The sequence below is a fragment of the Tasmannia lanceolata genome, unplaced genomic scaffold (genome assembly GCF_043159265.1).
Source record: "Tasmannia lanceolata isolate RefF3 unplaced genomic scaffold, GAP_Taslan_0.1 ptg000002l, whole genome shotgun sequence".
Taxonomy (NCBI): Eukaryota; Viridiplantae; Streptophyta; class Magnoliopsida; order Canellales; family Winteraceae; genus Tasmannia; species Tasmannia lanceolata.
This window is the reverse complement of record NW_027518679.1, coordinates 55,996,584-56,022,907: the sequence shown is the minus strand read 5'-3', so window position 1 is coordinate 56,022,907 and position 26,324 is coordinate 55,996,584. Positions and strand designations below refer to the sequence as shown.

Sequence of the window (26,324 nt, the reverse complement as noted above, 5' to 3'; positions counted from 1 at the left end):
GAAAGAAAGGTTTGGTATTGATAGTGTGAGCATGAAAGAAGGGCTCAGCTTCTTCTCATCTCGGCATCTTTCAGTAAGTCCCTGGTGGCTCGTCATGGCCGACACCGGGGCTGTGCCCTGGAGATGTGGGTCGGAAAGCTTCCACCCCATATTTCTTATGGCGGATGCCCATATATGTCTCTTTCGACTTTCCTTCACACGACCCCTTAGGTATCACGGGTGTATGCCATTCTAGTTTTCTTGCTGGAACTAAGTAGAAATTTTTTGAGAAAAGAAGAAGAATAAGAAGCATAGTAACCTTTTGATATGAATTTCCAAGAGAGGCAGCCATTGATCGTTCCACTATGAGAGTGAGAGAGAAGGAAGGGCAGATTTTATGATTGGAAAGGAGTTGGAAAGAGAAAAGAACTTCAAGCTCGCTTACACTTGGAGGTAGATGGTGGTTGTGGTTGCTATTTAAGATGGTTGGAAGGTCCCATGCATGGGGAAATGGAAAAACAAAGTCCAACCATTAACTAAACAAGTACTAATACAAAAATATTTGTATATATGGTAGGGTTAGCCATAATGCAAGAAGGAAACAAAAGGGGAAGAATATTTTGTGCACGGCAGATACGTCCATGGATTTCCTTGTGTACTAAATGACGACTTTATGTTTAAAACTTAGTGGAGGTATTAACCAAACATTTCAGTTTAAAACGAGTGCAGCCAACAAAGAATAAGGAGAGCATTTTGATGTAGGACAGTTTCTTAGTTTTAGGTCCCACTAGAATTAGAAGATATTTTAGGTTATAGTTATTTGATACATTAAAAGTCTTAAATAAGAATTATGGTGAAGTTAGGAGTTGGAATTTGCTTAGAATCTTAGTTTTTCTATTTCAATTAGGAGTTCGAGTCAAGTTAGGAAGGAGATGGGAAAAACTCTATAAATATTAGACGTTTTGTGTAGAGAACATGACCTTTTTATTGAATAAGAAAACAAATTTGTTTTTAACATATCTTATTTCCTTAGGGATTCAAGGATTTTATCGAAGGGAGACAGTGTTCTTCTTCAACCGGTGACCTTCACCTTCTTTTCGCACACCTCCACGTTTGCGTCATGTTTTTGTATTTGTTAGAGAAATGAAAAGAAAGATAAGAAATGTCTGTAAAGAGGTTCCTAGCTAGAGTTGATCCCCGTGTCTTAGCTACTACAGGGAAAGGTAAGAATTGATGGTTAGGATTTATCTGGGTGCCCTTGCTCTGACTTTTCTAAAATATATGAAATAAAGAAGTCAATGACCATCTTTGATGGGCCTTCTTCCTCCTTGACTTGAAGGATTCCTTGAGCCTGGAAGTGATGAGCTCTATAAGGATTCCTTGAGGCGGAACGGCCCTCCCTTCCTTTGGGTACTAACATTATAACATGACAATCTCTATCACTAAAATACTCTTTCTTTCTTTCTGTAGTTTTTGAGCAACCAAATCTTTTGTACGTAGATTTACTGGGGTAACCCACACGACTGGAGAAACCACTCAAGTTCTTTGACTAATCCTAGGGTTTAAATCAGTACAAAGTTGGTCCATCCATGTGATGCCTCAATGATAATCCTTATTTTAAAAGTGAACCTCTTTTTTTTCTTTCTTTTAGGCGTGGGGAATATATTAGCTAAGGCCTACCCTAAGGTTAAATATTCCGGATAGTTTGGAATATTATTAGCAATTTTTACTCATATATAGGCTACTGATATTCGCACCACCATGTTTTGATATTTGCACTAACATTGTATTTTATTATCTAACTAGTTGTAAAGGTTATTACAATTCCCAAAAAGTTCTCAGAAGCCGATTAAAATAGAAAAGACTAGGTAAGCTCGCCCCATTAACAAAACATGGTAGTGCTAATATCAGTACCCTATATCATATGAAAATGATTGTGTGATGTTAAGAATGAGGCAGTTCAATATTTTCTATATCATTAAAAAAGAAGAAGAAGAGGAATGCTAGAGAAGGGGGCCCTTGCAAAAATCAGGTGGAAGGGCTGCCCCATTGGCTGTACGTCACCATCCTCTCTGACTTTGCAGTCATTATTAATGATAAATGGTAACTTCCAGCCAATGGGGGAGCCCTTGCACTTGATTTTTTGCAAGGGCCCCCTTCAGTCTAGCATTCCTCAAAAAAGAATGAGGCAGTTCAGATTTTCTTTTCTTAGTTTCTTCTTCCCCTTTCTTTTTTGTTGTGTTTGACTCATTAGATTGAGAACCTACCTTTTTTCCCAAATCTTTGACTAAACTAGTTGGCTACATGCAATTTTTTTCCTTCAATTTCTTATAACCCTTACCATTCCATCTTGTCCCAACATTGTTTCCATTATACTCAAAAGACTTGAAAACATCCTAGTCTTTTCTTATCATGGCGGGCACTAAGCATTGTAGGCTTTGTAGTGCATTGGTGTGATCTTTCTTAAAAACATCACAAAAGCATATTATGAGATATTCTCTTCATTTCAGTTGCCATTTTCCGATAGCGGACAGAAAGATATTCTCTACATAGTGCGTGGGCCTGTTCAAGCATGCGTCGCCAAAGATTGCATTATGATGAGTTACTTTATTCGTAATAAGGACTAAACAAATATTGTTACATTAAACAAAGTGAGACTTATAATAACATGGAAGTTGAAGATGGTTTTGGTTTGATACGAGTATTACATTGCTGACAAATGTGTAGGCAATCTCGCATAAGCATTTTTGCAGCCTCACCTCATAGCTGACTTTAAGTATTTCTTCTAGGCTCCGTTTCTTTCGACGTAAAAATGTAGAAAGAAACAGCATCTTATTACCTACCCTTTATTCATTCCATTGATGTCTCTTTTCTCTTCGAAAGGAGGGGCTGCAAAATTATCAATAATATACTCACTGTATTGTAGTGTAACATATAGAATACGGCAAGGAACTTCAATCTGATCCTTTTTTGATCGGGCCCATCCATAGTAGTGCCTATAGAAAATGAATGTTTTCAATCATTGAGCGATTGGCCTCCACTTTTACTTTTGCAGAGAACCCTATTACATGACAGACCATCGACTCAACCCCGTTCTATTTTGAAAATGAGAAATCAATTAGCCTTTAGATCTCCAAGGCCAAAAATACTTGTTGATTGGGCAGCCGTGACCTTTCGGCCAACAGCCCACAAATGAATACTCAAATAAAATTATAAGCAACATTCCAAAACCAATGGTTAAAAATAAAATTGTTTGGATAGTTAGGATTGTCTAACCAGAGTAATTTTGAGCCATGTGAGATCTAATACTCTACGAAGTGGATGCTCCATATTGATCAAAAGATAGGACCTCTTACTATCTATCTATCTATCATATATACTAGGAATGTTTCTTTCCATTGTCACTCGCTTTCTTTCCAAGAAAATATTTTATTGGAAAACATTTTCTTTAAACCTCATGCTCTATTTTGATAGGGTGGGTATTGGGCCCAAGCATAGAGAGAGTGGGGGACATTGTTTTACACTTGCTTTGGCGAGCCCACTATTTTACACCATATGTTATAATGGGTGGCGCCCAACATTTTATAAACAATTGCCTAGCACGATTGGGGCCCACCGTTCTACACCTCATGTTTTGATGTGCTGGGCCCACCATCTCAACCCAAACCCATGCATAGGGTGGGTCCTACAATTTTACGCCTAATATTATTGATGATGTAGGGTCCACCATCTCGATCCATACCTATGTATTAGGTTGGGCCCACCACTTTACACCTCATGTGGAATATTTTGATGGTGTGGGGCCTATCATTTTACTCCCATGCATAGCATCGGACCAAGATACTAGTACTTACTATGCATGAATACCTCACTGTGTGCAGCGGGGGTTAGCAGCATCATTCAGGCCAAAAAAAAATAAAGCTTGGAAATGGACCTATGTACTTGTTTCATCGGTTCCGTTGGTTCTTATTTGTAGTTTTCAACGATTATGTTGCGGGCAGAAATTAGAAATATGCTGATCGAGGTGGCTTCGGAAGAAATGAGGTTCCTACGCACAAGTAAACGGTTAGATGACCTACCTGGAGTGAGTACTCCGGGAAGGCCCTCTGATGCTTAAGTCAGCGACCATCAACAGATAAAGAAAGAACTACTATGAATAGTAAATTTTGGGATTTGAACCCTTACCTTTAGTCCGGCTATTTATGGTCAGGCATTAAGAATGAGATTACTCTAATGCCCTTAGACAGGTTTTAACCTGTTAATGAGCAAGGCAGGGGCTGGACCCTTCCTTAAAGGGTGTGATTACATGATTATCCTTTGCCACATGTCACCCTGTGATTGGGTGATTATTTTGGTCCCCATCAGATTATAAGTGATGATAAGTACGGACCAGATTTTGTTACGGGTGTGCTTCTTTGGTTCACTTCTATTTGTAGGTTATCTCAACTAGCTAGTCTATGCCACTCTCCTCATACTTTCTCTGGCCTTATGTCTCATACTCTCAAGGTCCTGTTTGGATGGCAAGAAAAACATTTTTGACGAAACAAAATTTTCTTGGTAAAAATTTGTTTGCACGGTTTAAAGGGAAATGATATGATTATGGTTAATTTAGAGGAATATTATCCGAAATTTAAGGTCCCTCTCTAACTAAAAGAAAAAGAAGAGACAGTTTTCCTGTCCAAACGTTTCTCTGACATTTCAAACAAGGCATAAGAGAAGACATAAATCCTCTCTCTTTTGCATGGAAAGCCTCTATCTAACGCTCTCTAACACGCTTGTAAGATCTTGTGTTTCGTCTCTTTCCCTCTTACAAGATCATCCTCAAAACCATAGACAACATTTCATTTTCTCCCCTTTGCATTTCTCACTCACTCCTCTCTTCCTTTCCTAATGCTAAGAACGTAAGTAGGGCATGACCTTGACTTAGAAAGTAAGATCCAAAGAGACTCAAAAAAAGATCGGACTACGAGGAGTTCAAATATACCATGATTAAGACATCGGCGGATCATCCGAAGCCTACTTCTCGTTGTCTTCTAATAAATCTTAGCAACAATATGGAATCAGAAAAGGAGAGGTCGTTTTTTAAGAATCTCTCAAACAATAGGTGGTTTTTTGTAAAAACCTCATTACATCATCCCAACCGTGTGATACAGAACAAGCAAATGAACGGTTAGAAAAAGAAGCAATGACCCATAATAAGGATTGCTTGGCAATTTTGCAGAAAGCCATTTCGTTGCTTACTTTTGCACGAGAGAACAGCAACATATGCTCACTTTTTTTCTTTTTTTTTTGCAAATTTTAACTCATTCATTATTCACATGAGGTGGCTGTTCTCCCTTAACCACAAAATGGCTTTCCGCGAAATTGCCTAGCAGATTCCCCCTTAATATTGATCGTTATCAAGTACGGGTGCAGCTCTTGTTGGGTTGAGGCCAACCGTAACCTAGGTTGAGGCCAACTGTAACCCAACCCGAGAAAGCATTCCCCTATTCCTAACCCAACCCAACCCAACCCGAGCATAGGGTTGAGGATGGTCAACCCTAACCCAACTTTCCTCTAAATCTCTCAACCCTAAGCCAACCCATCTAACCTGAAATCAGGTTGGGTTTAGTCGGGTTCACCTTGGGGGGCCTTAGGCCAAACAGAAAAATACAATAATCCAAAGAAAATCAAGCTAAAATTAGATGACGTTGCAAGTCCTCAACCCTAACCCAACCTAACCCGAGGAAAATGCCAACCCAATCCGAGCCAAAATTGTTCTCAAGTTGTGCACTCCATTTCATAATAATATTGTTCTCGTTGTGAAACAATTACACTACAAATTCGAGACTTCACCTTGCCTCCATTCATCATTTCTAACTCAAGGCAAAGGCGAGACCTGCGTGACTGGTTTTTTCCCTCCTCGACACTATTTTCTGCCTTTACTAGGGTTTTATCTCTCTTCGAAATCCCCGCCTTCCCATTTTCTTTTATTCTCGCATTTAGGGTTTTCAATCGATTGTTCTCTCTTTTCAATCCGATTCTTCCTCCTTTATTTTTATTTTATCTGTTTCATCAGAACTTCAATTATCCTTGTACTGTCTCCAAGTTCTAATCGCTTTTTTCTAGGGTTTCAACAACAATTCCATTTTCTCTTTTTACGTCTCTGTAATTCATTGCTTTTCTAGCCCTAAAATTAGGGTTAGGGTTTGGTTCTGGGTTTTAGATTCTGACGAGCGAGGGTTTCAACATCAGTTCTCTCTTTCTAAGTCTCTGTAATTCTTTTCTTTTCTAGGGCTAGGTTAGGGTTAGGGTTTGGTTCCAGATTTTATATTCTGATTGTTCCTCATTTATAATTAGAAATGGCGGGGAAGAATCCTTCATCATCCAATGGTAGATCTCTGCTCGGCATCCCGCAAATTGATTCGAATCAGAAATCCGCCCTCGTTCCTTCCAAAACCCTACCTGATTATTCCTCACAAATGCCCTCATTTTCCAAATCTCAGCCTTTTCCCTCTCACTTGGACGTCCCCAATCTCTCTCCCAGAGTCAAAGCCATATGCGAAATCCTCGCAAAATGCCCTGCGCCAGAGCTCGAATCCGTTCTCTCAAGCAGTGGCGTTCCTCCATTGCCGGAATACGTGGAGGAAGTTCTTAAGCTCTCATATGGCTTTCCCGCGGCCGCAGTGAAGTTTTTTCGTTGGGCCGGCCTCACCGCCAAATACACTCCATATTCGTGGAATCTCATGGTCGACCTTCTTGGTAAGAATTCTCTCTTTGAAGCAATGTGGGATGCGATTCGAACTATGAAGCAAGAAAATGTGCTTTCCATTGCGACTTTCGTCTCTGTTTTTGGTAGTTATTGTATGGCGGGTAAGATCAAGGAGGCGATCATGTCGTTCGACGTTATGGATAGGTATGGAATAACGCAAGATGTGGTTGCGGTGAATTTTTTACTTAGTGCAATTTGCCGCGAGGGTCAGACTGTAACGGCCCTCGAATTCTTCGAAAGGATCAAGGCTAAGATCAACCCGGACGCAGACTCATTTGCCATTTTGTTAGAAGGTTGGGAGAAGGAAGGGAATGTCGCCAAGGCGAAACATACTTTTGGAGAGATGGTGATTAGGGTTGGGTGGAATTCGAAGAATGTATCAGCGTATGATGCATTCTTGACGACCCTTGTGAGGGGATCACAAGCAGAAGAGGCAATCAAGTTCCTCAAGGTCATGAAGGGAAAAGACTGCCTCCCAGGTATGAAATTCTTTAGCAATGCTCTCGATATTCTGATTAAGCAGAATGAATATACCCATGCTTTTTCTCTTTGGGAAATCATGGTTGGTAGTGGCTTAGTACCCACTCTTATAATGTACAATGCTATGATTGCTTTGCTGTGCAATAACGGCGACATGGTTTCTGCTTACCGTCTCCTTGACGAGATGGTCTTAAACGGGTCCTTCCCAGATTCCCTTACCTATAACATGATATTCCAGTGCGTGGTCAAGAACAGGAAGGTTCGTGAAGCCGCTAGTTTTTTCACTGAGATGACGAAAAATGAGTTTCTCCCCACGGATTCAAATGCTGCAGGAGCCATCAAGATGTTCTTTGACGGGGATGATCCCGAAACAGCAATTGAAGTTTGGGACTACATGATCAAGAACAATGCATCTCCGAATGAGGAGAGTTCGAATGCATTGCTTATTGGGCTGTGTGATTCGGATCGGCTGTCAGACGTGCGGAGGTTTGCAGAGGAGATGCTTGATAGAGGGATTGATCTGCGCTCTGCGACAATGGAGAAATTGAAAATTGTTTTCTCAAAAGCGGGAAAGAAGGAATCTTATCACCGCATCGAGAGGAGGTGGAAGAGCCGCTAGAATTACTGTTGGAAATACATGAAGAGACATGTGTTTGTCATATTCTCCTCCCTTCCTTTTTTTTTAATTGATGTTTTGAAAATGTTACAGATGTGAAGCATTTGGAGCTGTGCCTTTTCTTTGTTACGTAGACTACTTTCGAAGGACACTGTCTTTAATTGCAATTTACTTGGTCTCCCCCTTGTAGTTCCTTTCTTCTTTCTTTCATTGAAGCTATCTTCCATTGCAACAACTTTGATCCTATTATCTGCGTGTGATCTTTTCTCCACCTTATGCTCCCTTTCCTCATTGATACACCCTTACAACATAGTTTCATCTTCTCGGATACATGCTTCGGAGTGATGCTGTCAGCAAGAGGAGAATTTATGATGCAACTTATCTGCAAGGGTTGGATGGAGTCTCTTTTTGCTTGATGAAACATCAATTTTGTGAGGCACGTTTGTCTAGTGGTGTTTCCTCCATTGGTTCTGGAACATAACAAGAAGTTTTCAATTTCTTCCTTAATGGTTTTCTTTTTCCCATGAAGATGCTTCACTTTGCAGGTTCTCTATTCCTCATGGTTATTTTTGTTCTCTTTAATTGTAAACAGAGCAGCTTTAATGTTTATGCAGGATTTGAAGAAAGAGTCAACGGGCAGACATTTCTTTGTCATTGCTTTCAATTTGTCTTTTACGGTTTTACTTGATTTTCATAATTCATACTTGGTGATTTGCAGATTCCATCTTTATTGCTCTACAGGGTTTTTGTATATTCAAATGATAACTAGAATGATTTGGAACGCAATGATTGTTGCATTACCGAGGGAGCGTCAGATATGGCTTTCTACGTCGGGCTGGATTCCTTCTTCATCTGGGACCGAATCGTTCATTGGTTTTGAACTTAAATTCACTGGATTAATCTTTGAGTGTCTTGCCGTTACGGTTGTCATGGTTTATTTATTTTTACATCGGTCTAGTGTTGGCTTGCTTGGGAATCACAACTATGGATCAATTGAAGGATTACCTCTTAAATCCCAATAGACAACCCAAGAGCGAGGGGGGTTTATAAAAAGCTTTTGTGATTACGTAACTTTGAAAAACAAGTTAGCCCTCGTAAATAGAAATGAAATGATAGAGATAGGAAGCATGTTACCGCTCACTAAAAGAGATAGAGAGAAGAAGATGAGAGACGATGCACACGATTTTTACAGTGGTTCAGGAAAACCCTACATCCACTCTTGTCAAGTTTCTCTCCTCGAGGAATCCACTATCTTGATCCTCCTTGAGGGTCGGATCCATGTACAAACCTAGCTTCGAGCTCCAAGGGATTTTACTTGGGTGCCCTTTCCACCACTTACACGTTGTTGATGGAGAGAAGAGGAGAATACCCTCTTTGAAGGTTGTTTCATACAATAAAGATCACTGCAATAATCTCTCAAAGATCGCAAGTTTAAAGGTTGATCCAAACTCCCAAAATATTGCTGAGGTTCAATGGCACTTAGGGCTTGGAAAGAGGGATTTGAAAGCTGAAGTGTATTTTCAAGTTAGCAAGAGCTTTAGGTTGAATATATGGTCATTAATTAGGTAAATTAATGCCCAACAAAGCCATATATATACAACTCCCCAAAAACCTACGGTTTGGCTATTGCCAAGGGCTCTTGCGGTTACGAGTCGAATCGAGTCGTTGGGCCTGGGCTTTCTTGCTTTGATGATTGAAAACTTGGAAGTGGGAACTTAAAACTTAATTATTTTTGTAAGTTACAAGCATGTAGTTATTTACTAGTAAAATGGTGGGCCCCACACCATCAAAATATGAGATGTAAAATGGCGGGCTCCAGTCAAATGCATAGGTTTGGGTAGGGACGGTGGACACCACCTTGTCAATAACATTAGGGGTAAAATGGTGGGGCCCACTTTCTGCATTGGTTTGGGTAGAGCCAGTGGGCCCCGCCAATCCTAGGCATGGTCATTAAATATTGGACCCCACCCCGTCATAGCATGAGGTGTAAAATAATTAGTCCAAACCATTCAAAAAAAAAAAGTTTGTCCTAAGGTGTATGCATGGGTTTGGATAGAGTTGATGGGCTCATCGGATCAAGGGTAAAATAGTGGACCCTACCCGTGCTATTCTTGGGCATAGAATATGGGCTCCACCCCACCCCATCAAAAGATCAAAACATGATGTAGGGGAAAATACTTTCCAGGAAAAACTTTTTCTGGAAAAGGTGAATGACATTTGGAAAGTTACGTGCTTAGTATATATTATGGATGGATTGATGGATATTTTTGGCTTAGTGCTTTATCTATGTGCAATTGGGTTATATTTTTTTTTACATGTTTCATCTTTTGAGATATAATCATATTTTTTTCAACTACATTTCTACTCTTTTCAAAAACTCTTACGAGTCATGAGTCGAGTCGAGTCACGAGTCATAAAATTAAGAAATCGAGTCACGAGTTGAGTCACGGGTTGACAACTATGGTAATAGGTCATCCTAGCATTCATTGTTCTTAACCATAAATTGCCTCAGGACAAGTTGACTCTCTGTATGGCAATGAAGTTATAATTTGTTGCTAAAGTAGAGTATTGTTTTATTTAAAGCGATTGTGGACAATGTTTTATAATCTTGGTTCGAAATGTTGTTGCATATTCAACCATAATAAGAGATATACTAGTAAATTGCATAGTTCAAGTAATGATGTCCTATATTGTGGTCTTTGTATCATTTATTTTTATAACAAGCCTATGAACATGTTTGAGTTAATTGTTCAAGGATAGTTATGTCGATGTTGAGGGAAAATCTCTTCAGGCCCTCTGAGATTAGGGGGTGTTTGAGTTTGTTGCCGAAGGTAGTTTTGGTACCCCCAACGTACCTTCCCTTCTCTTCTATTTCTCATTTTATTCTAACCAGGTGCTCTTAGTAAAGGGTGCCACATCCCCGAAAACCCAATGAGATTCCCCTTCTGTCTGTCTTTCTATCTGTCAGCACTTCTTGGCTTATGGCTTTAGTTAGTCTAGTGAGGGACATTGAAGGAGGGCATCTAAAAGGAGAGCTTGTTGGAGATCGGCCAGAAGGTGGAGAAATTGGTGGAGAGGGTGCATCGGTTTCCAGTTGCACCGAAGATGGAAGGGAAGAGGTCGACAAGCACTGAGATGTTGTGAGGAGCAAATAAGCCGCTCGATTTGATAAGGCTGTTGTTGAGCAGAAGACGCATCATCTGGAGGATTGGAAGTGTTCGAAAGGCAAATTCACAAACTTCAAATGCCATATCGATTGTGGTTGGTGTGGGAAAATTTAATCCTCCAGATATTTGAATATCTTGAGATGACTGCAGGCTTCACCAGTTCAAAATAGAAGAAGGATGCCCCTGGGCGAAGATCAACCTGCCCCTGTTAAGGAATCTCTATTTACCAAAGTGATAGATCGGTGGTGGATCCGATCTGAAGGGGGGTGGGGGGAGGGTTGCAAATCTCCAATCCATTCTCGGTGCAGTTGCAAGAGGAGTAGTTATTTTATTTTATTTATTATTATTATTGTTATTAGTTTTATTATTATTAGGGAAAATGACCAAAAAAAAGTTGTTTTTTGGACTATTATTGAAAAAGCAATGGGAAGTTGAAAACGACAAAAAAGAAGTGCTTTAACTGCTCACATTTTGTTAAGGACTGAATTACCCCTCCTGCACATTCTCTCTTACACACATCTTTTCACCTATTAAAAAGCATTTTTTTAGGAGGAAAGTATACACGTTTCCCAACTCTCTCTCTCTCTCCTAACAGCAACCTTTGGTGGGCCCATCATTTGAACCCTACCCATACTTTTTACAATGAACAACCATAGGATGATCCAAACCGTCCATTTGATGGGCCACAAAGTTTGCATCCCAAAATATCATTTCCATAGGCTGATCCTAGCCCTTCAATCTAAATAGAAACATATGATGCAACCTCTATAGAATGGAGGGTTGCGGCGAGTTGCACCCCAAAATATCATTTCCCCTGGTGGGGCCTACAATTGGGCCTTAATGTTAATGTACGACCCTCACCATCGGATGATCCAAACCATCCATTTGATGGGCCACAATGTAAATAGGTTGCGCCTTAAAATATCATTTCCATAGGATGATCGCAACCCTCCAATCTATAGAGGTTGGATCATTCTATGGTGTGGAGTCTGTGGACCATACACTTTATTTTGAAAAATATGGGTGGGGCCTTCGATTGGGCCGTAATGTTACTGTACGACCAACTCCATAGGATGATCCAAACCATCCATTCGATGGGCCAATGTAAATAGGTTGTGCGCCAAAAATCATTTACATAGGATGATTGCAACCCTCCAATCTATAGATGTTGCATAATATGTAGTTTCTATTAGATTGGAGAGCTAGGATCAACCTACAGAAATTATATCCCATTCGACGGAGAAGAAAACCCCATTTCTCCACGCCGGTGAATCCCCTTCGACGGAGAAGAACCCTATTTATGGTTGAAAACTATTCTAGTGGTTGAAATGTGTTGAAATAGTGGTTGAAATCTGTTTTAGTGGTTAAAATTGGTTGAAATAGTGGTTGAAATATGTTTTAGTGGTTGAAATAGTAGTTGAAATCTGTACTCTTATTGGTTGAAATGGGCTTGAAATTTTTGTTGAATTTTAGTTGAATTTGGTTGAAATCTGTTTTAGTTGTTGTTTGTGTCTTCTTTGTAGTGAGAAATTAGTGTTTAAAATCTGTTGTAGCTGTTGAGATGTGTTGACATAGTGGTTGAATTCTGTTTTACTGGTTGAAATTGGTTGAAATAGTGATTGAAATTTGTTTTAGTTGTTGAAATTAGTTGAATTAGTTATTGAAATCTGTTTTAGTGGTTGAAATAGTAGTTGAAAACTGTACTCTGTACTTATGTTGAAAATGGGCTTGAAATTTTGTTACTGATTGTAAATACCTTGTAAACGAATCACTTTGTATAATGCAATCCGGACACCATTTAAAGTGTAAATTTTTTTTTTTGAAACAGTAAAGTCAAAGTTGACTCTGGAGTCGACTTTGATTTATTTTTTTGAAACAGTAGAGCCAAAGTCAACTCCTGAGTTAACTTTAACGTAAACAGTAGGTTGAGAGTCGACTTTAAGTTAAACATTAGGTTTAAAGTAGACTCCGGAGTCGACTTTAGCGATTTTTAAAAAATAAACTGGAAACCGAAAGGTCGTATTGAATCTGATATGGATCTACAACATATCGACATTTTAAAGATAACGAAACCTTGGATGCTTTGGTCCCAATTTTTTGTGTATTAGAAACTGAAATTCTAAGAAATTTATTTCGCGATTCACAATTAAACACATCTTCGTCCCCCCAACATATTCGAATGACACAACATCCTTCAAGTAGATAAAGGAAGCCTTTGCCCCTACCATTTGCACAGTCCTTGTGGGATGAAAAGCCACTTTAAACCACCACTTTAGAACTACGGAACACTATTCAAACACTATGAACCACTATTAATCAGATGAAATCCAATCCAATGATAAAATATGAATAGTTGGAAACCAATCCAATGAAGAACATTTGGACAACCTTGAACCAGTGTGGGAAGGGTTTGAACAACTCTTAACACACATTAACTACTATTCTCAGTGTTGCAACTACTATTGATACCCTTTCAACCAGTAATGACACAACTTTAACCATTATTCCAACAATCTTCAACCATTATTGACAGTGTTGCAACCACTATTGATACTCTTTCAACCAATAATTACACAGTTTGACCCACTATTTGAACAATCCTAACCACTAGTAAAGTACATGAAATCCAATCCAATGACTCAATATGAACCAGATGGAATCCAATCCATTGAACAACATTTGGACAACCATGAACCAGTGTGGGAAGAGTTTGAACAACTCCTTATAAACAATAACCACTATTCACAGTGTTGCAACCACTATTGATACTCTTTCAACCACTAATTACACAGTTTTAACTGCTATTCCAACAATTCTCAACCACTAGTAAAGTAGATGAAATTCAATCCAATAACTCAATATGAACTAGATGGAATCCAATCCAATGAACAATATTTGGACAACTCCTTATACACACTAACCACTATTCACAGTGTTGCAACCACTATTGGTTGTCCAAATGATGTTCAATGGATTGATTTCCATCTGGTTCATATTGAGTCATTGGATTGGATATCTTGTACTTTACTAGTAGTTAGGATTGTTGGAATAGTGGGTCAAACTGTGTAATTATTGGTTGAAAGAGTATCAATAGTGGTTGCAACACTGTCAATAGTGGTTGAGGATTGTTGGAATAGTGGTTAAAGTTGTGTCATTACTGGTTGAAAGGGTATTAATAGTGGTTGCAACACTGTGAATAGTAGTTAATCTGTGTCAGGAGTTGTTCAAGCCCTTCCCACACTGGTTCAGGGTTGTCCAAATGTTCTTCATTGGATTGGTTTCCAACTTATTCGTATTTTGTCATTGGATTGGATTTCATCTGCTTAATAGTGGTTCATAGTGTTTGAATAGTGTTCCGTAGTTCTGAAGTGGTGGTTTAAAGTGGCTTTTCATCCCGCAAGGACTGTGCAAATGGTAGGGGCAAAGGCTTCCTTTATTTATTTGAAGGATGTTGTGCATTCGAATATGTTGGGGGGGACGAAGATGTGTTTAATTGTGAATCGCGAAATAAATTTCTTAGAATTTCAATCTCTAATACACACAAAAATTGGGACCAAAGCAACTAAGATTTCGTTATCATAAATGTCGATATGTTGTAGATCCATATCAGATTCAATACGACCTTTCGATTTTCAGTTTGTTTTTTAAAAATCGCTACCGGAGTCGACTTTGGCTCTATTGTTTCAAAAACATAAATCAAAGTCGACTCCATAGTCAACTTTGACTCTACTGTTTCAAAAAAAATAAATTACACTTTAAATTGTGTCCGGATTGTATTATACAAAGTGATTCGTTTACAAGGTCGTTTACAATCAGTTACAAAATTTCAAGCCCATTTCCAACAATAAGTACATAGTACATAGTACAGTTTTCAACTACTATTTCAACCACTAATTCAACTAATTTCAACCACTAAAACAAATTTCAATCACTATTTCAACCAATTTCAACCAGTAAAACAGAATTCAACCACTATGTCAACACATCTCAACTGCTACAACAGATTTCAAACACTAATTTCTCACTACAAAGAAGACAAACAACAACTAAAACAGATTTCAACCAAATTCAACCAAAATTTCAAGCACATTTCAACCAATAAGTACAGAATACATATTTCAACTACTATTTCAACCACTAAAACAGATTTCAACCACTATTTCATCCAATTTTAACCACTAAAACAGATTTCAACACATTTCAACCACTAGAATAGTTTTCAACCATAAATAGGGTTCTTCTCTGTCGAAGGGGATTCACCGGCATGGCGAAATGGGGTTTTCTTCTCCGTCGAATGGGATATAATTTCCGTAGGTTGATCCTAGCTCTCCGATCTAAATAGAAACTACATATTATGCAACATCTATAGATTGGAGGGTTGCAATCATCCTATGTAAATGATTTTTGGCACACAACCTATTTACATTGCGGCCCATCGAATGGATGGTTTGGATCATCCTATGGAGTTGGTCGTACAGTAACATTACGGCCCAATCGTAGGCCCCACCCATATTTTTCAAAATAAAGTGTACAGTCCACAACATAAGATGATCCAACCTCTATAGATTGGATGATGGCGATCATCCTATGGAAATAATATTTTAGGGCGCAACCTATTTACATTGTGGCCCATCAAATGGATGGGTTTGGATCATCCGAGGGTCGTACATTAACATTAAGGCCCAATTGTAGGCCTCACCAAGGGAAATGATATTTTGGGGTGCAACTCGCCACAACCCTCCATTCTATAGAGGTTGCATAATATGTAGTTTCTATTTAGATTGAAGGGCTAGGATCAGCCTATGGAAATGATATCTTGGGATGCAAACTCTGTGGCCCATCAAATGGACGGTCTGGATCATCCTATGGTTGTTCATTGTAAAAGTATGGGTAGGGTTCAAATGATGGGCCCACCAAAGGTTGCTGTTAGGAGAGAGAGAGAGAGTTGGGAAACGTGTATACTTCCCCCCTAAAAAAATGCTTTTTAATAGGTGAAAAGATGTGTGTAAGAGGGATTGTGCAGGAGCGGTAATTCAGTCCTTAGCAAAATGTGAACAATGAAAGCACTTCTTTTTGGTCGTTTTCAACTTCCCATTGCTTTTTCAATAATAGTCCAAAAAACAGCTTTTTTTGTCATTTTCCCTTATTATTATTATCATTATTATTATTTTGTGTGTGTGGGGGGGGGGATCTTTGGAGATCTTTTTTACATTGGGCTTTCGGCTTTCTTCGAGGTTAAGCATCTTCTCGATTGATAAGTTTGAAGTAGGGGTGCTACTCGGGTCGGGTTGAGGCCAACCCTAGCCTAACCCGTGATAGCATTCCCTCAACCCTAACCCAACCCGAGCCTCGGGTTGAGGATGGTCAACCCTAACCCAACCCATCTAACTCGAAATTGGGTCGGGTTCCCAAGGCTTCAACCCTAACCCAACCTGAATTTAAATCGGGTTGGATTTTGCCAACCCTAACCCAACCCAACCCGAGGAAATGCCAACCCAACCCGAGCCAAAATCGGGTTGAACCAGTCGGGTTCGGGTTGAGCCCGACCGAAGTTGCACCCCTAGTTTGAAGTGATCATTGTCCCTCTAGAAAGGTTGATTCTGGCTCAAAAAGATGCGAAGCCCTTTTGTATCGGTGCCAAAATGGGTTGATTTCTTGAAGGAGAAGAGTGTGGTTGATTGGAGGGAGATTTTCGGCTTACCTGCCCATGTGTGGTGCGAAAATAGCTTCCAAGACATTGGAGCCTCAACGGGTGAAACTTGAAAAGGTTGATCCCTCCTGCTTCTCTGAGTTGGGATTTGTTTCCAACAAGATTCTAGTTCGATCGTGCAGTGCACTTCTGGAAACTCTATTGATTCCTGCTCGCATTGATTCAGAGGTTTTCTGGATATTAGCCTGGAAACTGCCCTATGTAGCAATAAATGGTGCTGCAGCCAAAAAAAAATCTTAATGGAGGTCAACCGTCTGCGGAAGATACTCTCATTGGAAGCCCGTCGGTGATGATCATTACCGAGGATACCGATAGTCCCAAGGAAGAAGATGAAGCACATGGTAGCACTGCCCTTAATTCGAATTTTGAAATGGCCAGGCTTTCATGCTGAACAATCTCTGGATTTTCTTGTGACGTGGAAAGGAGGCCGCTGGGTTGGACTTGGTAGGCATCGGAATATCCAGAATCCCTTCAGTTTTGTCGGTTTCTCGGGTTTTGGGTGGGATTGCGACTAGAGGTTATGATGGTGGGCCCATTATACAAAATGAGATACTCCCTGAGGCTTTCATTTCACAAAATGAGATCTCGGCAGAGGCCGAGGCCTAAGGCACTCACTTAAGGTGTGGATCTGTTCAAAGCGACATGGGCCCAACCATTGAAGCCCTTCTCACTATTCTTCCCCCTCTTGTCTTCTCTCAGGTGAAGCTTGATGCATAACGCATGGCGTTGAACAAGTCTTTTATTTTTTATTTTCTATTTTCGTCATTTTATTTGTAGTATTTTTTTAGAGCATCAAATCTTGTTCTCATTTTGGTGTTTTTAGAAAGGTTTGTCCTCTCTTCACGTGGGTGAAGGAACTCGCTCCTTTAACTTGTTATATATTAGAGTTTTTCTCAAAACCGTGGCATGGGTTTTCAAACCCCCATGAGATTATTTTAGTTGCTACTTGTGTTGATCTCCATCTTGTGTTGCCGTTCGATGCTCCCTGCATCATATCTGGTTCTGTTCTGCCTGGACTAGATGTGGAAATCGTAGGTGATCCCAATCCCGTAGCTATTGGTTGCGATCCTGTTAATCCTCTGTTAATTCTCAACCGCAAATGCTATCGATGCCCAGCATGGTTTTCTTCTAGGAGATTTGATTTCATTTTTGCCGGCTCCAACAGATCCGGCTAGTAGATGTTGATTTGCTGAGAGTCCAATTTCATTACTTAGGACTTTCTTGTTGGATGATGCGGCTGTTCTGGTTCCGGTTGACTGTCTGGAGGATAGTGAAATGAGATCAGAGGTCATCCCTCGTGCTGCTTGGCTGGAATTTGAAAAAGGTTGTAACATTCCGGCAGACAGATCTCAACCTCTTCGCTTTGAACGTTTGTGACCAGGAGGCAGGTCGACGATGCACTTCATTAGACAAAGTTTTCCTTGTTTGGTTGCAGCTGCTATCGCCATTGGATGGCTTGTGCGCTGCTTCCTTGGTAGCTTCGGGGCTAGTAGCTCCAGGGATTACCTTTGCTGGATTCAATCCAAACTAGAGTTGAGCGAAATATCTCAGACATTGTTCCTTCTATGCTGCAACCAAGTATACACATTTAACATGCAATGAAGTTTCAACCGGGATGCTTGTTTTTTATGGTTTGGTGCATGGCTCAGAGGTAGATTCAATCCTGGTAGTTGAGCGAAATATCTCACATTGTTCCTTATATGCTGGAACCAAGTATACCCATTTAACATGCAATGAAGTTTCAACCGGGATGTTTGTTTTTTATGGTTTGGTGCATGGCTCAGAGGTAGATTCAATCCTGGTAGATGAAGAAACTCAGATCCCGGCAAGAGCTTCGGTTGATCCATACCCTTTCGATAGTAGCAAGGGTGTTGAAAGATGTGCTGAATCAAGAGGAAGAGGGGAGTGATGATAAGGGAGGAAGATTGGAATGAATGGAAAGTGGATCTGAGAGGCAAGAAATCCTCAAAGACCTTATCAGTGGGGATGGCTTTCAATCAACGGTGCTGAATTCAGGGTCTGGAACATGTGCCATCGACAAGGCAGGATCAGGAGGAGGGAATGGTGGATCTGTTTGTGAAGCATATTATTGAAACTAGTAAGGCATTTGGCTTATCATATAGTGGGTAGGGGTGGACATGGTTCCGGTTCGAACCGAGGAACCGAACCGAACCGGCACATATGGTTCGGTTCGGTTCGGTTCAATATTTATATGGTTTGGTTTTGGTTCCGATATCCTGGAACCGATGGAAATTCGGTTCAGTTCTGGGTTTGGGATCCCAGAACCGAAAACCGAACCGAGAACCGACCCTCACCTTAAAACCCAATGCCTCATCGCTTGATAAAATCACTCCACCCCCTTTTAATTCACCCCTCTTTAACGTGTTGCTTTGCCTTTAAAATTTTAATTCACCCCCCAAATTTGTGCTTGATTATTCCAAATTTGTGCATGTTTGTAGGTCATATATAATTTTTGCATTGTCCAAATTTGTGCAAATTTGTGCCTGATTATTCCAAATTCGTGCATGTTAGTCTTTGTAGTTCATATATAAACAGGACCGAACCGATTATAAATACGATTAGGCAAAATATCTACATTTGGTGAAGGTTGGGTAAACCCAGAACCGAACCGAACCGAACCGATTATATATGGTTCTGGTTCGGTTCCAAACATATATGGTTCGGTTCTGGTTCCAATTTCAGGGAACCGATTATATATGGTTCGGTTCTGGGTATACCCCAAAACCGAACCGAACCGAACCGAACCATGTCCACCCCTAATAGTGGGTCGGAGGAAAGTCTGAAAGCATGTTTCAGTCACCAGAGGAGAGAGAAGTTCAGATGAGAGATCCGGTGTATGGGGGAGGTTGGAAGCTTCTAGAGGAATGATTAGAGTTACTGCGCATCCAGATGGCAGTAAAATATGATGGAGCTTCCTCTAGTAGAATTAAAGGCCGAGGTGGAAGAAGGGCAGGAAAAGGCCTAATTACGGGCAGGAGTAAGCAACAAAGAGGTGTCTACTGAAGATCCTATCATGGAATATGTGAGGTTTGGGGTCCCTCGAAAAGACTTCCCAGGTGAAACAATTGGTGTTGAAACACAAACCAAACCTAATACGTATCCAGGAAACGAAGAAGGATGGTATGAATTGAGCTGTGAAGGAGCTAGATCCAGCTAGAAGTTCTTGACTATTGATGCAATGGGGTTAAAAAGGGTGAGCTTTGGTGCAACGGTAAGGTTGCTCCATTGTGACCTGGTAGTCACAAGTTCCGGTCACGGAAACAGCCTCTCTGCAAAGCAGGGGTAAGGCTGCATACATCTAGCCCTCCCCAGACCCCGCAATGGCGGGAGCCTCGTGCACTGGGTCGCCCTTTTTTTTATGCAATGGGTTAGCTGGGGGATTTTCGTGATGTGGGATGCATCGATCTTTGATTAAGTTGATAGTTTCCAAGGGAGACTCTATATCTATTGCACTCAATTCACCTGGTTAAGAAATTTTAGTCAAAGCAGGTTAGATCATATATACTGTTAATGTTTAGATGTTCTGATGGACATTAGCCAGATGGCTCTACCTCATATCACCATCCAATTCTCCTAGATCCAAGACTGGTGTCTTGGGGCCATATCCTGTTCAAGTTTGAGCTTGGTTGGTTGGAGGATAACAAAATGGAGGAGATTCTTGGAGGTTGGTGGAACAAATATTCATGCTTTAATCCAGCAGATGTGGTAATTGTAAACAAGCTCCGGCATGTAAAGAATAAATTAAAGGATTAGAGAAAGGAAAATCATCAGAAAGAAAGCGAGATGAAGGAATGGGTGATCTCTAGAATAAAGGAAATTGCCAAAGTGGATGAAGAGAGCAGAGTCAGAGAGGAAGAAATTGAAGAGATGGGGTGCTTGAAGGAAGAGCGCATGCGCTTAGTGATCCAGTAAGAAATTTCATGTAGGCAAAGATCCAGAGTCAAATGGCTAAAAGAGAGAGAGACAAGAATACAGCCTATTTACATGGTATAGCCAGTGCGAGAAGAAGGGGGAACCGTATTAGCGGTATTCAAGTTAATGGAGTCCTGTCGGATAACAAAGGAGATATTGTGAGGGAGATAGTTTCATTCTATGAGGGCGTTTACTGTTTAGAAGGGGTGAGGCACACTGAACCAGAGGGTATGGAATTTAGTGTGTTGGAGGATAGGGAAAGATGTTCCTTGGAGAAACCTTTTGAAGAAGAGTAGATAAAATTACGCCTCTTTGCATTAAGCAGAGATTGTGCCCAAACTCCCAAGCATTGATGGTTTTTGCTTAGCATTTTTTCATAGTTGTGAATCTGTGAAAGAGGGCATTCCCGAGTTCTTTAGGGAGTTTCATGCAGGATTGGAGCTTAACACAGGAACAGAGGCAACTTTCATAGCCATCTTTTCTAAGGTAAAAGGACATCTGGCTGAAATTGAATTTCGTTGGCGGCTCCAAGGACAAAAAAGGCCGGGCTGTGATTGGCAGAGACAATCCGTGATTCCAATGGACCAGTCAGAATATGCGAGACAAGCAAAAGCTCTCTTATGGGGGCCAAGATGGTATGTAAATGCAAGACTTGACCATCTAATTATTGAAGGAAGACTTAGCCAACGTTATAGCTTGGGTCTCCGACGTGGCAATTGGACACTGGAAGATATCTAGTATTATAGCAGAAAGTCAAGATCTGGAAATTGTGCCACAACTGCAACACTAAAATAGTTTGGCAAATAGTTGGGCCGATAAACTGGCAAAAATGGCATTGCTAAGGAAGATCTAGTGGTATTTAGCGCTTCCCAGGATGGAGATAGAGGGCAAAGAGAACTAGAGAAGAAGGAAAGGGGGTGTTGTTAATGCTTGGATTACAGATATCAGATATGGGACTTGTTCTCCTGTTCGCACTGCTTCCTAGGGTGTCGAGACGGGAGCATAGGTATGGGGACCTGAAAATCATGCTTACGTTCCAGATTGCATACTGCTCATGTCTGAGAATTGGTAGCTTCTCTTGGGGGCTGCGTAGTCTTAGCATGGGTTTGGTGATGGTGGGAGTGACTGGATTTGGGTCTCAGGGAGCAACTTGATTCCAATTTAGCCTATGTGAAGCACTTGACAGTCCCCATCTCCAGGAATGTGACCTGTGGTAGGCTGTTAGGTGTTGCACGAAAACTACTGGACTGCGGATCTCTGTACTGCAATACAGTCTTTTTTTCTGAGGTCTGGGATGTTTCAGCCAACTGTTATATGGCTGAAACATTCTGTCATTAAGAAGTTCTTTTAGATTGAAGGTGATGGCTGTAACATTGCGAGTTGCAGGGATGAACACTATTAGGGACAGGGATGTTGTTTGCAGGTAGATTTTTTTTTTTTTTTTTTAAATTGAAAATGGTAACAAATTTATTAATCAAAAAGGGACTCCTCCAGTCCCCGGGTACAACGCAGCACCATCCGACCGGGGTTAGGGGATATAACAGATACAACTAAGTGAAACGAGAATCGGCAACATTGATAATGATATCCTCCCTATCAACACCTGCCTTGGCGAGAGAATCGGCCCAATCGTTGGCCGTTCTCCTCCTGTGTTGGAGGGGCGGTTGAAGAGTAGCAACCAGGTCCCTGATATGGTCTAGCTTTGATGCCAGCTGCCAAGGTCCACAGATCTTGTTAGATGCCCACGCAATAGTGTTGGAGGAATCGCCTTCGACTATTAGGGGGCCCAAATTATGAGTCAGGAACCAGTGTAATCCGAACAAAAGTGCCGAAACCTTGGCCTCATTTGCATCACAAATCCCGAGAAGGGACATAATGAGGTGCCCCAAGAAGTCTCAAATTACCCCACCAATTCCAGCTAAGCCAGGATTTCCGCAGGAACTCCCATCAAAATTAAACTTTAACCAGCCTTCAGGGGAAGGGATCCACTGCGGTGTGATGGATGATCTAAGTTTCTTTTCGGACAGCACCGTGGTGAGGTTTCTGAGGATGATTCCCACTGAGTAAGGGATTCCGCTCTTAGCTTTCTGATAATAGGTAGCTTGATATCAAGGTGGATATTACATATTGCTGTTTCTATGTTTTGGTTTTTGCAAGGGACGCAATTAGCTTGACCCTTATATGTGGGCGATGACTCGTCCCCAGCATTGCAAGGTGTCTGGAACTTGATTATATCAGAACCAATAAAGGAGTTGGTACCTGTCAAAAAAAAAATTTGTTGTCATGGAAGAACATATTACGGTTAGAGGATAACCATTTCTATGTCAATATAAATCCACTTTTGGATAATTCATTGATTAGAAAGCTTGATTCGTATTAGAGGAGAAACTTGAGCTTCAAAGTGTACTTTAAACTCCAGGTTACATCGTTTGGAAAAAACAGGTATGGATTATTGGCTTGTGTCGTCATTCTTTAAGCAGGTTTTAGCAGGTTATTCATCATCTCCCTATCCTAATTGCTGGGATTTAGCAGTATTGTCTACTTTTATTCCGAGCTATTGAAATCTTTGGATATCCAATTTAATCATTGATTGGATATTCTTCCACTAGAATGTTTGATGGCATGGAGCTCAGAATCTTTTTCCTACAGTATGCTAATACTCTCTTTGTAGATGATGGCATTCTTATGCTAGCCATCATTATTGTACCTTGGGTGATAGTTGAAACTGTTATTGAAATGATGTGTATCACAACTGTTGACCAATATTCTACAGAAATCAAGGCATATTTCTGATAATAGTTCATAGTTAGTGCAGTTAGTATTGGCACTAACGTAGTTTACTAGTCATGGAATCAAACGGGCGACACTCAATGCCTGACCATAAACATACCTTGAGATTATTGCAATTCCATATCAAATCGAGATTCTTGGAGCTTTTGGATTCTTTGCAAAAATCATAGTTTAAAATGAAAAAGGAAACCACTTAAAATTTTCTTCGCATAGGGATGTAAAAGCTGTGATCTTGACGTTATAGTGTGTTATATGTTGGCAGCAGATCTTTGATCTAAACCATCCACGCTTTGAAAATCTTCTCCATAAGATATTACTAGCCCTCTAGACCTAAAGATCTTTGGTGGTTTCTATACTTTACCATCCCTTTTAAATCCCGACAAACCAAAGGGTTTGGATTATACTACGGAGAAGATGCTTTAGGGCACGGCCTGTCTATCTTATGTCACAGAGAAACTTCTTTTGAAAATCATGCATTACTTTTGATGTGCTAGTTCATTCATTATGTCAACAATCTATAGTATGCAATTCCAAGCAGACTTTAGTTTAAAAAAAAATGGTTACTGACTTGGTGTTGCACCACAGCCCCACAGATTTAATCGCTTCCTCGTGTATTTGACATGCCATTGGGGTCTAATAATTAATGCTCTACAAATTTATAATCTGCTGTATCTTATTTGGAAGTAGCACTGTTCCACTACTGATAATTTGTACTCTTATTTCTAGTAGTTGAACAAAAATCAAGTGATCTAAGATATAAGAAAGTGCCTTACTAGGAAATGTTGTTCAAAATGCATACATGTGAACTGTTGAAAGTACTTATTGTATATATGTACATGCTATGGGTACGTAGACATAGGAAACATTCTTTCAATTTCTTCAATGAAATTCGTTGTAGTGGTGGCAGCAACCATAGAATCTAGAGTGGTTGTCACTGTGGCACCCATAGAAGATGTAGGTAGGGAGACCCCCTCTTGTTAGGTCATTTGGTTTTCTTCTTGCCAGCTAGATAAGTATAAAACCTGATTCACCAAAAAGTAGGCAAGTCAAGGACTGAGTCGGGCAAAGGAAACGCTCGGCTAGGGCCAAGGCCGTGAACAACATTTATCTAATAATTAATACTCCCTTATATCTTTTATAGGGATTTGCTAGAGTCCATCGCAATAGGCATTTTGCAGATGGTTTGCCGCATGTTAGACTAGCTACACAGGATCACTTTTCAGCAGAATTTGTCTTCATTCACTTTGTGGCCTGAAATGCGATAGATCATCTGCGAAATGCCTTTTGCTAGCATTTCCCTTTTTTTATAAAATGCAGCCACTAACTGTATTAATTATTAGAGCACCAACTATACCTTTACTTTGGTTGCTAGTAAAAAAAAAATCCATTGGATTGTTGTGGAATGAGGGAGGAGATAAGGGAAGGGACAAGCATTTATTATACAAGGGCATCATTATGAGTGGAGAGTGAGGGAAGAGAGAGAAAGAGAGCATCATTCCCTAGAAATTACATGGGAGACTTCCAAGGAAAAGCTGAAGTTACCACTAATTCTCCCACAAAAATCCAATGGAATTTTTTTTACTAGCAACCAAACGAAGCATAAAGAAAAATGCACTAAAGACTGGATGTTTGACTCCTTCCCAACAGTGTGCCACATGCATATCATTGGATCCATGAGAACACCTTGATAAGATGATCCTAACCCTTGATCCACTAAGCCTTATTTAGAGTTCCACTAAAGCTAAATAGCAGTCCATCTTGCGCATTTGGGTGGCTATTCAGTATGAGTAGACCTGGCAAATGGGTGGGCCAGGCCGGGTTTGACCCGACCCGTACGGGTCTAGGTCAAACGGGCCGGGTCAGAAAAGGGTCACAAAAAATACGGGCCACTAATTTCGACCTGCGGGTCACTCGGTTTTTTTTTTTTTACGAATTTTTTGTTTTAGTAGAAAATTTTGACCATTTGGAATGTTAGATGTTTTAGTTCAATTGAATTTGGATGAAGTCATGCCAACGTGACGAAAAAGGAGATGGTCTTTTTCTCGATAGGTATTTTAGTCATTTAGGCTCTGTTCACTTGTTTTCTAGCAGCAGGAAAAGAATCTGATGTGGAAAAGTGGAAAAGAAAGGAAAAGAAACTGTGAGAAAATTCATTTTGTGAGAAAATTCCGTTGTTCACTTGGCCGAGAAAGGAAAAGAAAGTATGCAGGCAAAGTGGTTTTCTCAGGAAAGTGATTTTCTCACCCTTTTGGTGAGAAAATTTAGAGGGAAAGTGCAAGAAAGTTCGTTTTCCACGTCATTATTTATATTTTCCACCTGTGTAATTATGCTTTCCGAAAAAACAAGTGAACGGCGGAAAATGTCCAATCACGGGAAAATTTGGCTTACTTTCTTCTCCTTTCCTTTCTCAAGAAAGAAGGCAAGTGAACAGAGCCTTAGAGTTTTCCATCTTATCAAGAAAGACAAGTGTTCAATTGGAACATATTCCAATAAAGAATGGAAGAAAGACGCGTAAAAGTGGCTTTATTACTTACTTTTTACATCAACTCAAAATGGGAAAGTTTAATCATTTAAAAGTATTCAGTTCAAACATTTAAAAATATTCTACTTTTTCATGGGCACCCGCGGTTCCAGCTGGCCCGGCCCAGTTTTGACGGGCCGGTCACTTTTAAACGGGTCACTGTTTGTTGACCTGGACCCGGAATTTACAGGCGGACCGGGTCGACCCGCGGGTCCAGGTCTAAGTATGAGACCAAGATGGCATGGATCACCTCATGATACTCTACATGATCAACAGTCTCGATTGCACATACATGGTGGCCCCTGTTTTAGGCTCTATGATTAAGGGTGGCAAACCAACCAGACAGAAAATTGTAGTAGATTTTTTTGAAGTAAATG

The 26,324-nt window shown here is 40.4% G+C and overlaps 1 protein-coding gene across 1 annotated transcript; it reads left to right on the top strand.

Annotated features, from left to right (window-relative positions):
• Positions 1 to 5,683: 5,683 nt before the first annotated feature.
• On the top strand, positions 5,684 to 8,006 carry LOC143879950 (uncharacterized). The gene has a single exon (XM_077382677.1). It carries the CDS (start codon positions 6,321 to 6,323, stop codon positions 7,827 to 7,829), a length of 1,509 nt encoding a protein of 502 aa, XP_077238792.1. The 5' UTR covers positions 5,684 to 6,320; the 3' UTR covers positions 7,830 to 8,006.
• Positions 8,007 to 26,324: the final 18,318 nt, after the last annotated feature.

Bases quoted from the DNA above. Each gene is read 5' to 3' on its own strand.
- LOC143879950 (XM_077382677.1), top strand. From the start codon at position 6,321: ATGGCGGGGAAGAATCCTTCATCATCCAATGGTAGATCTCTGCTCGGC.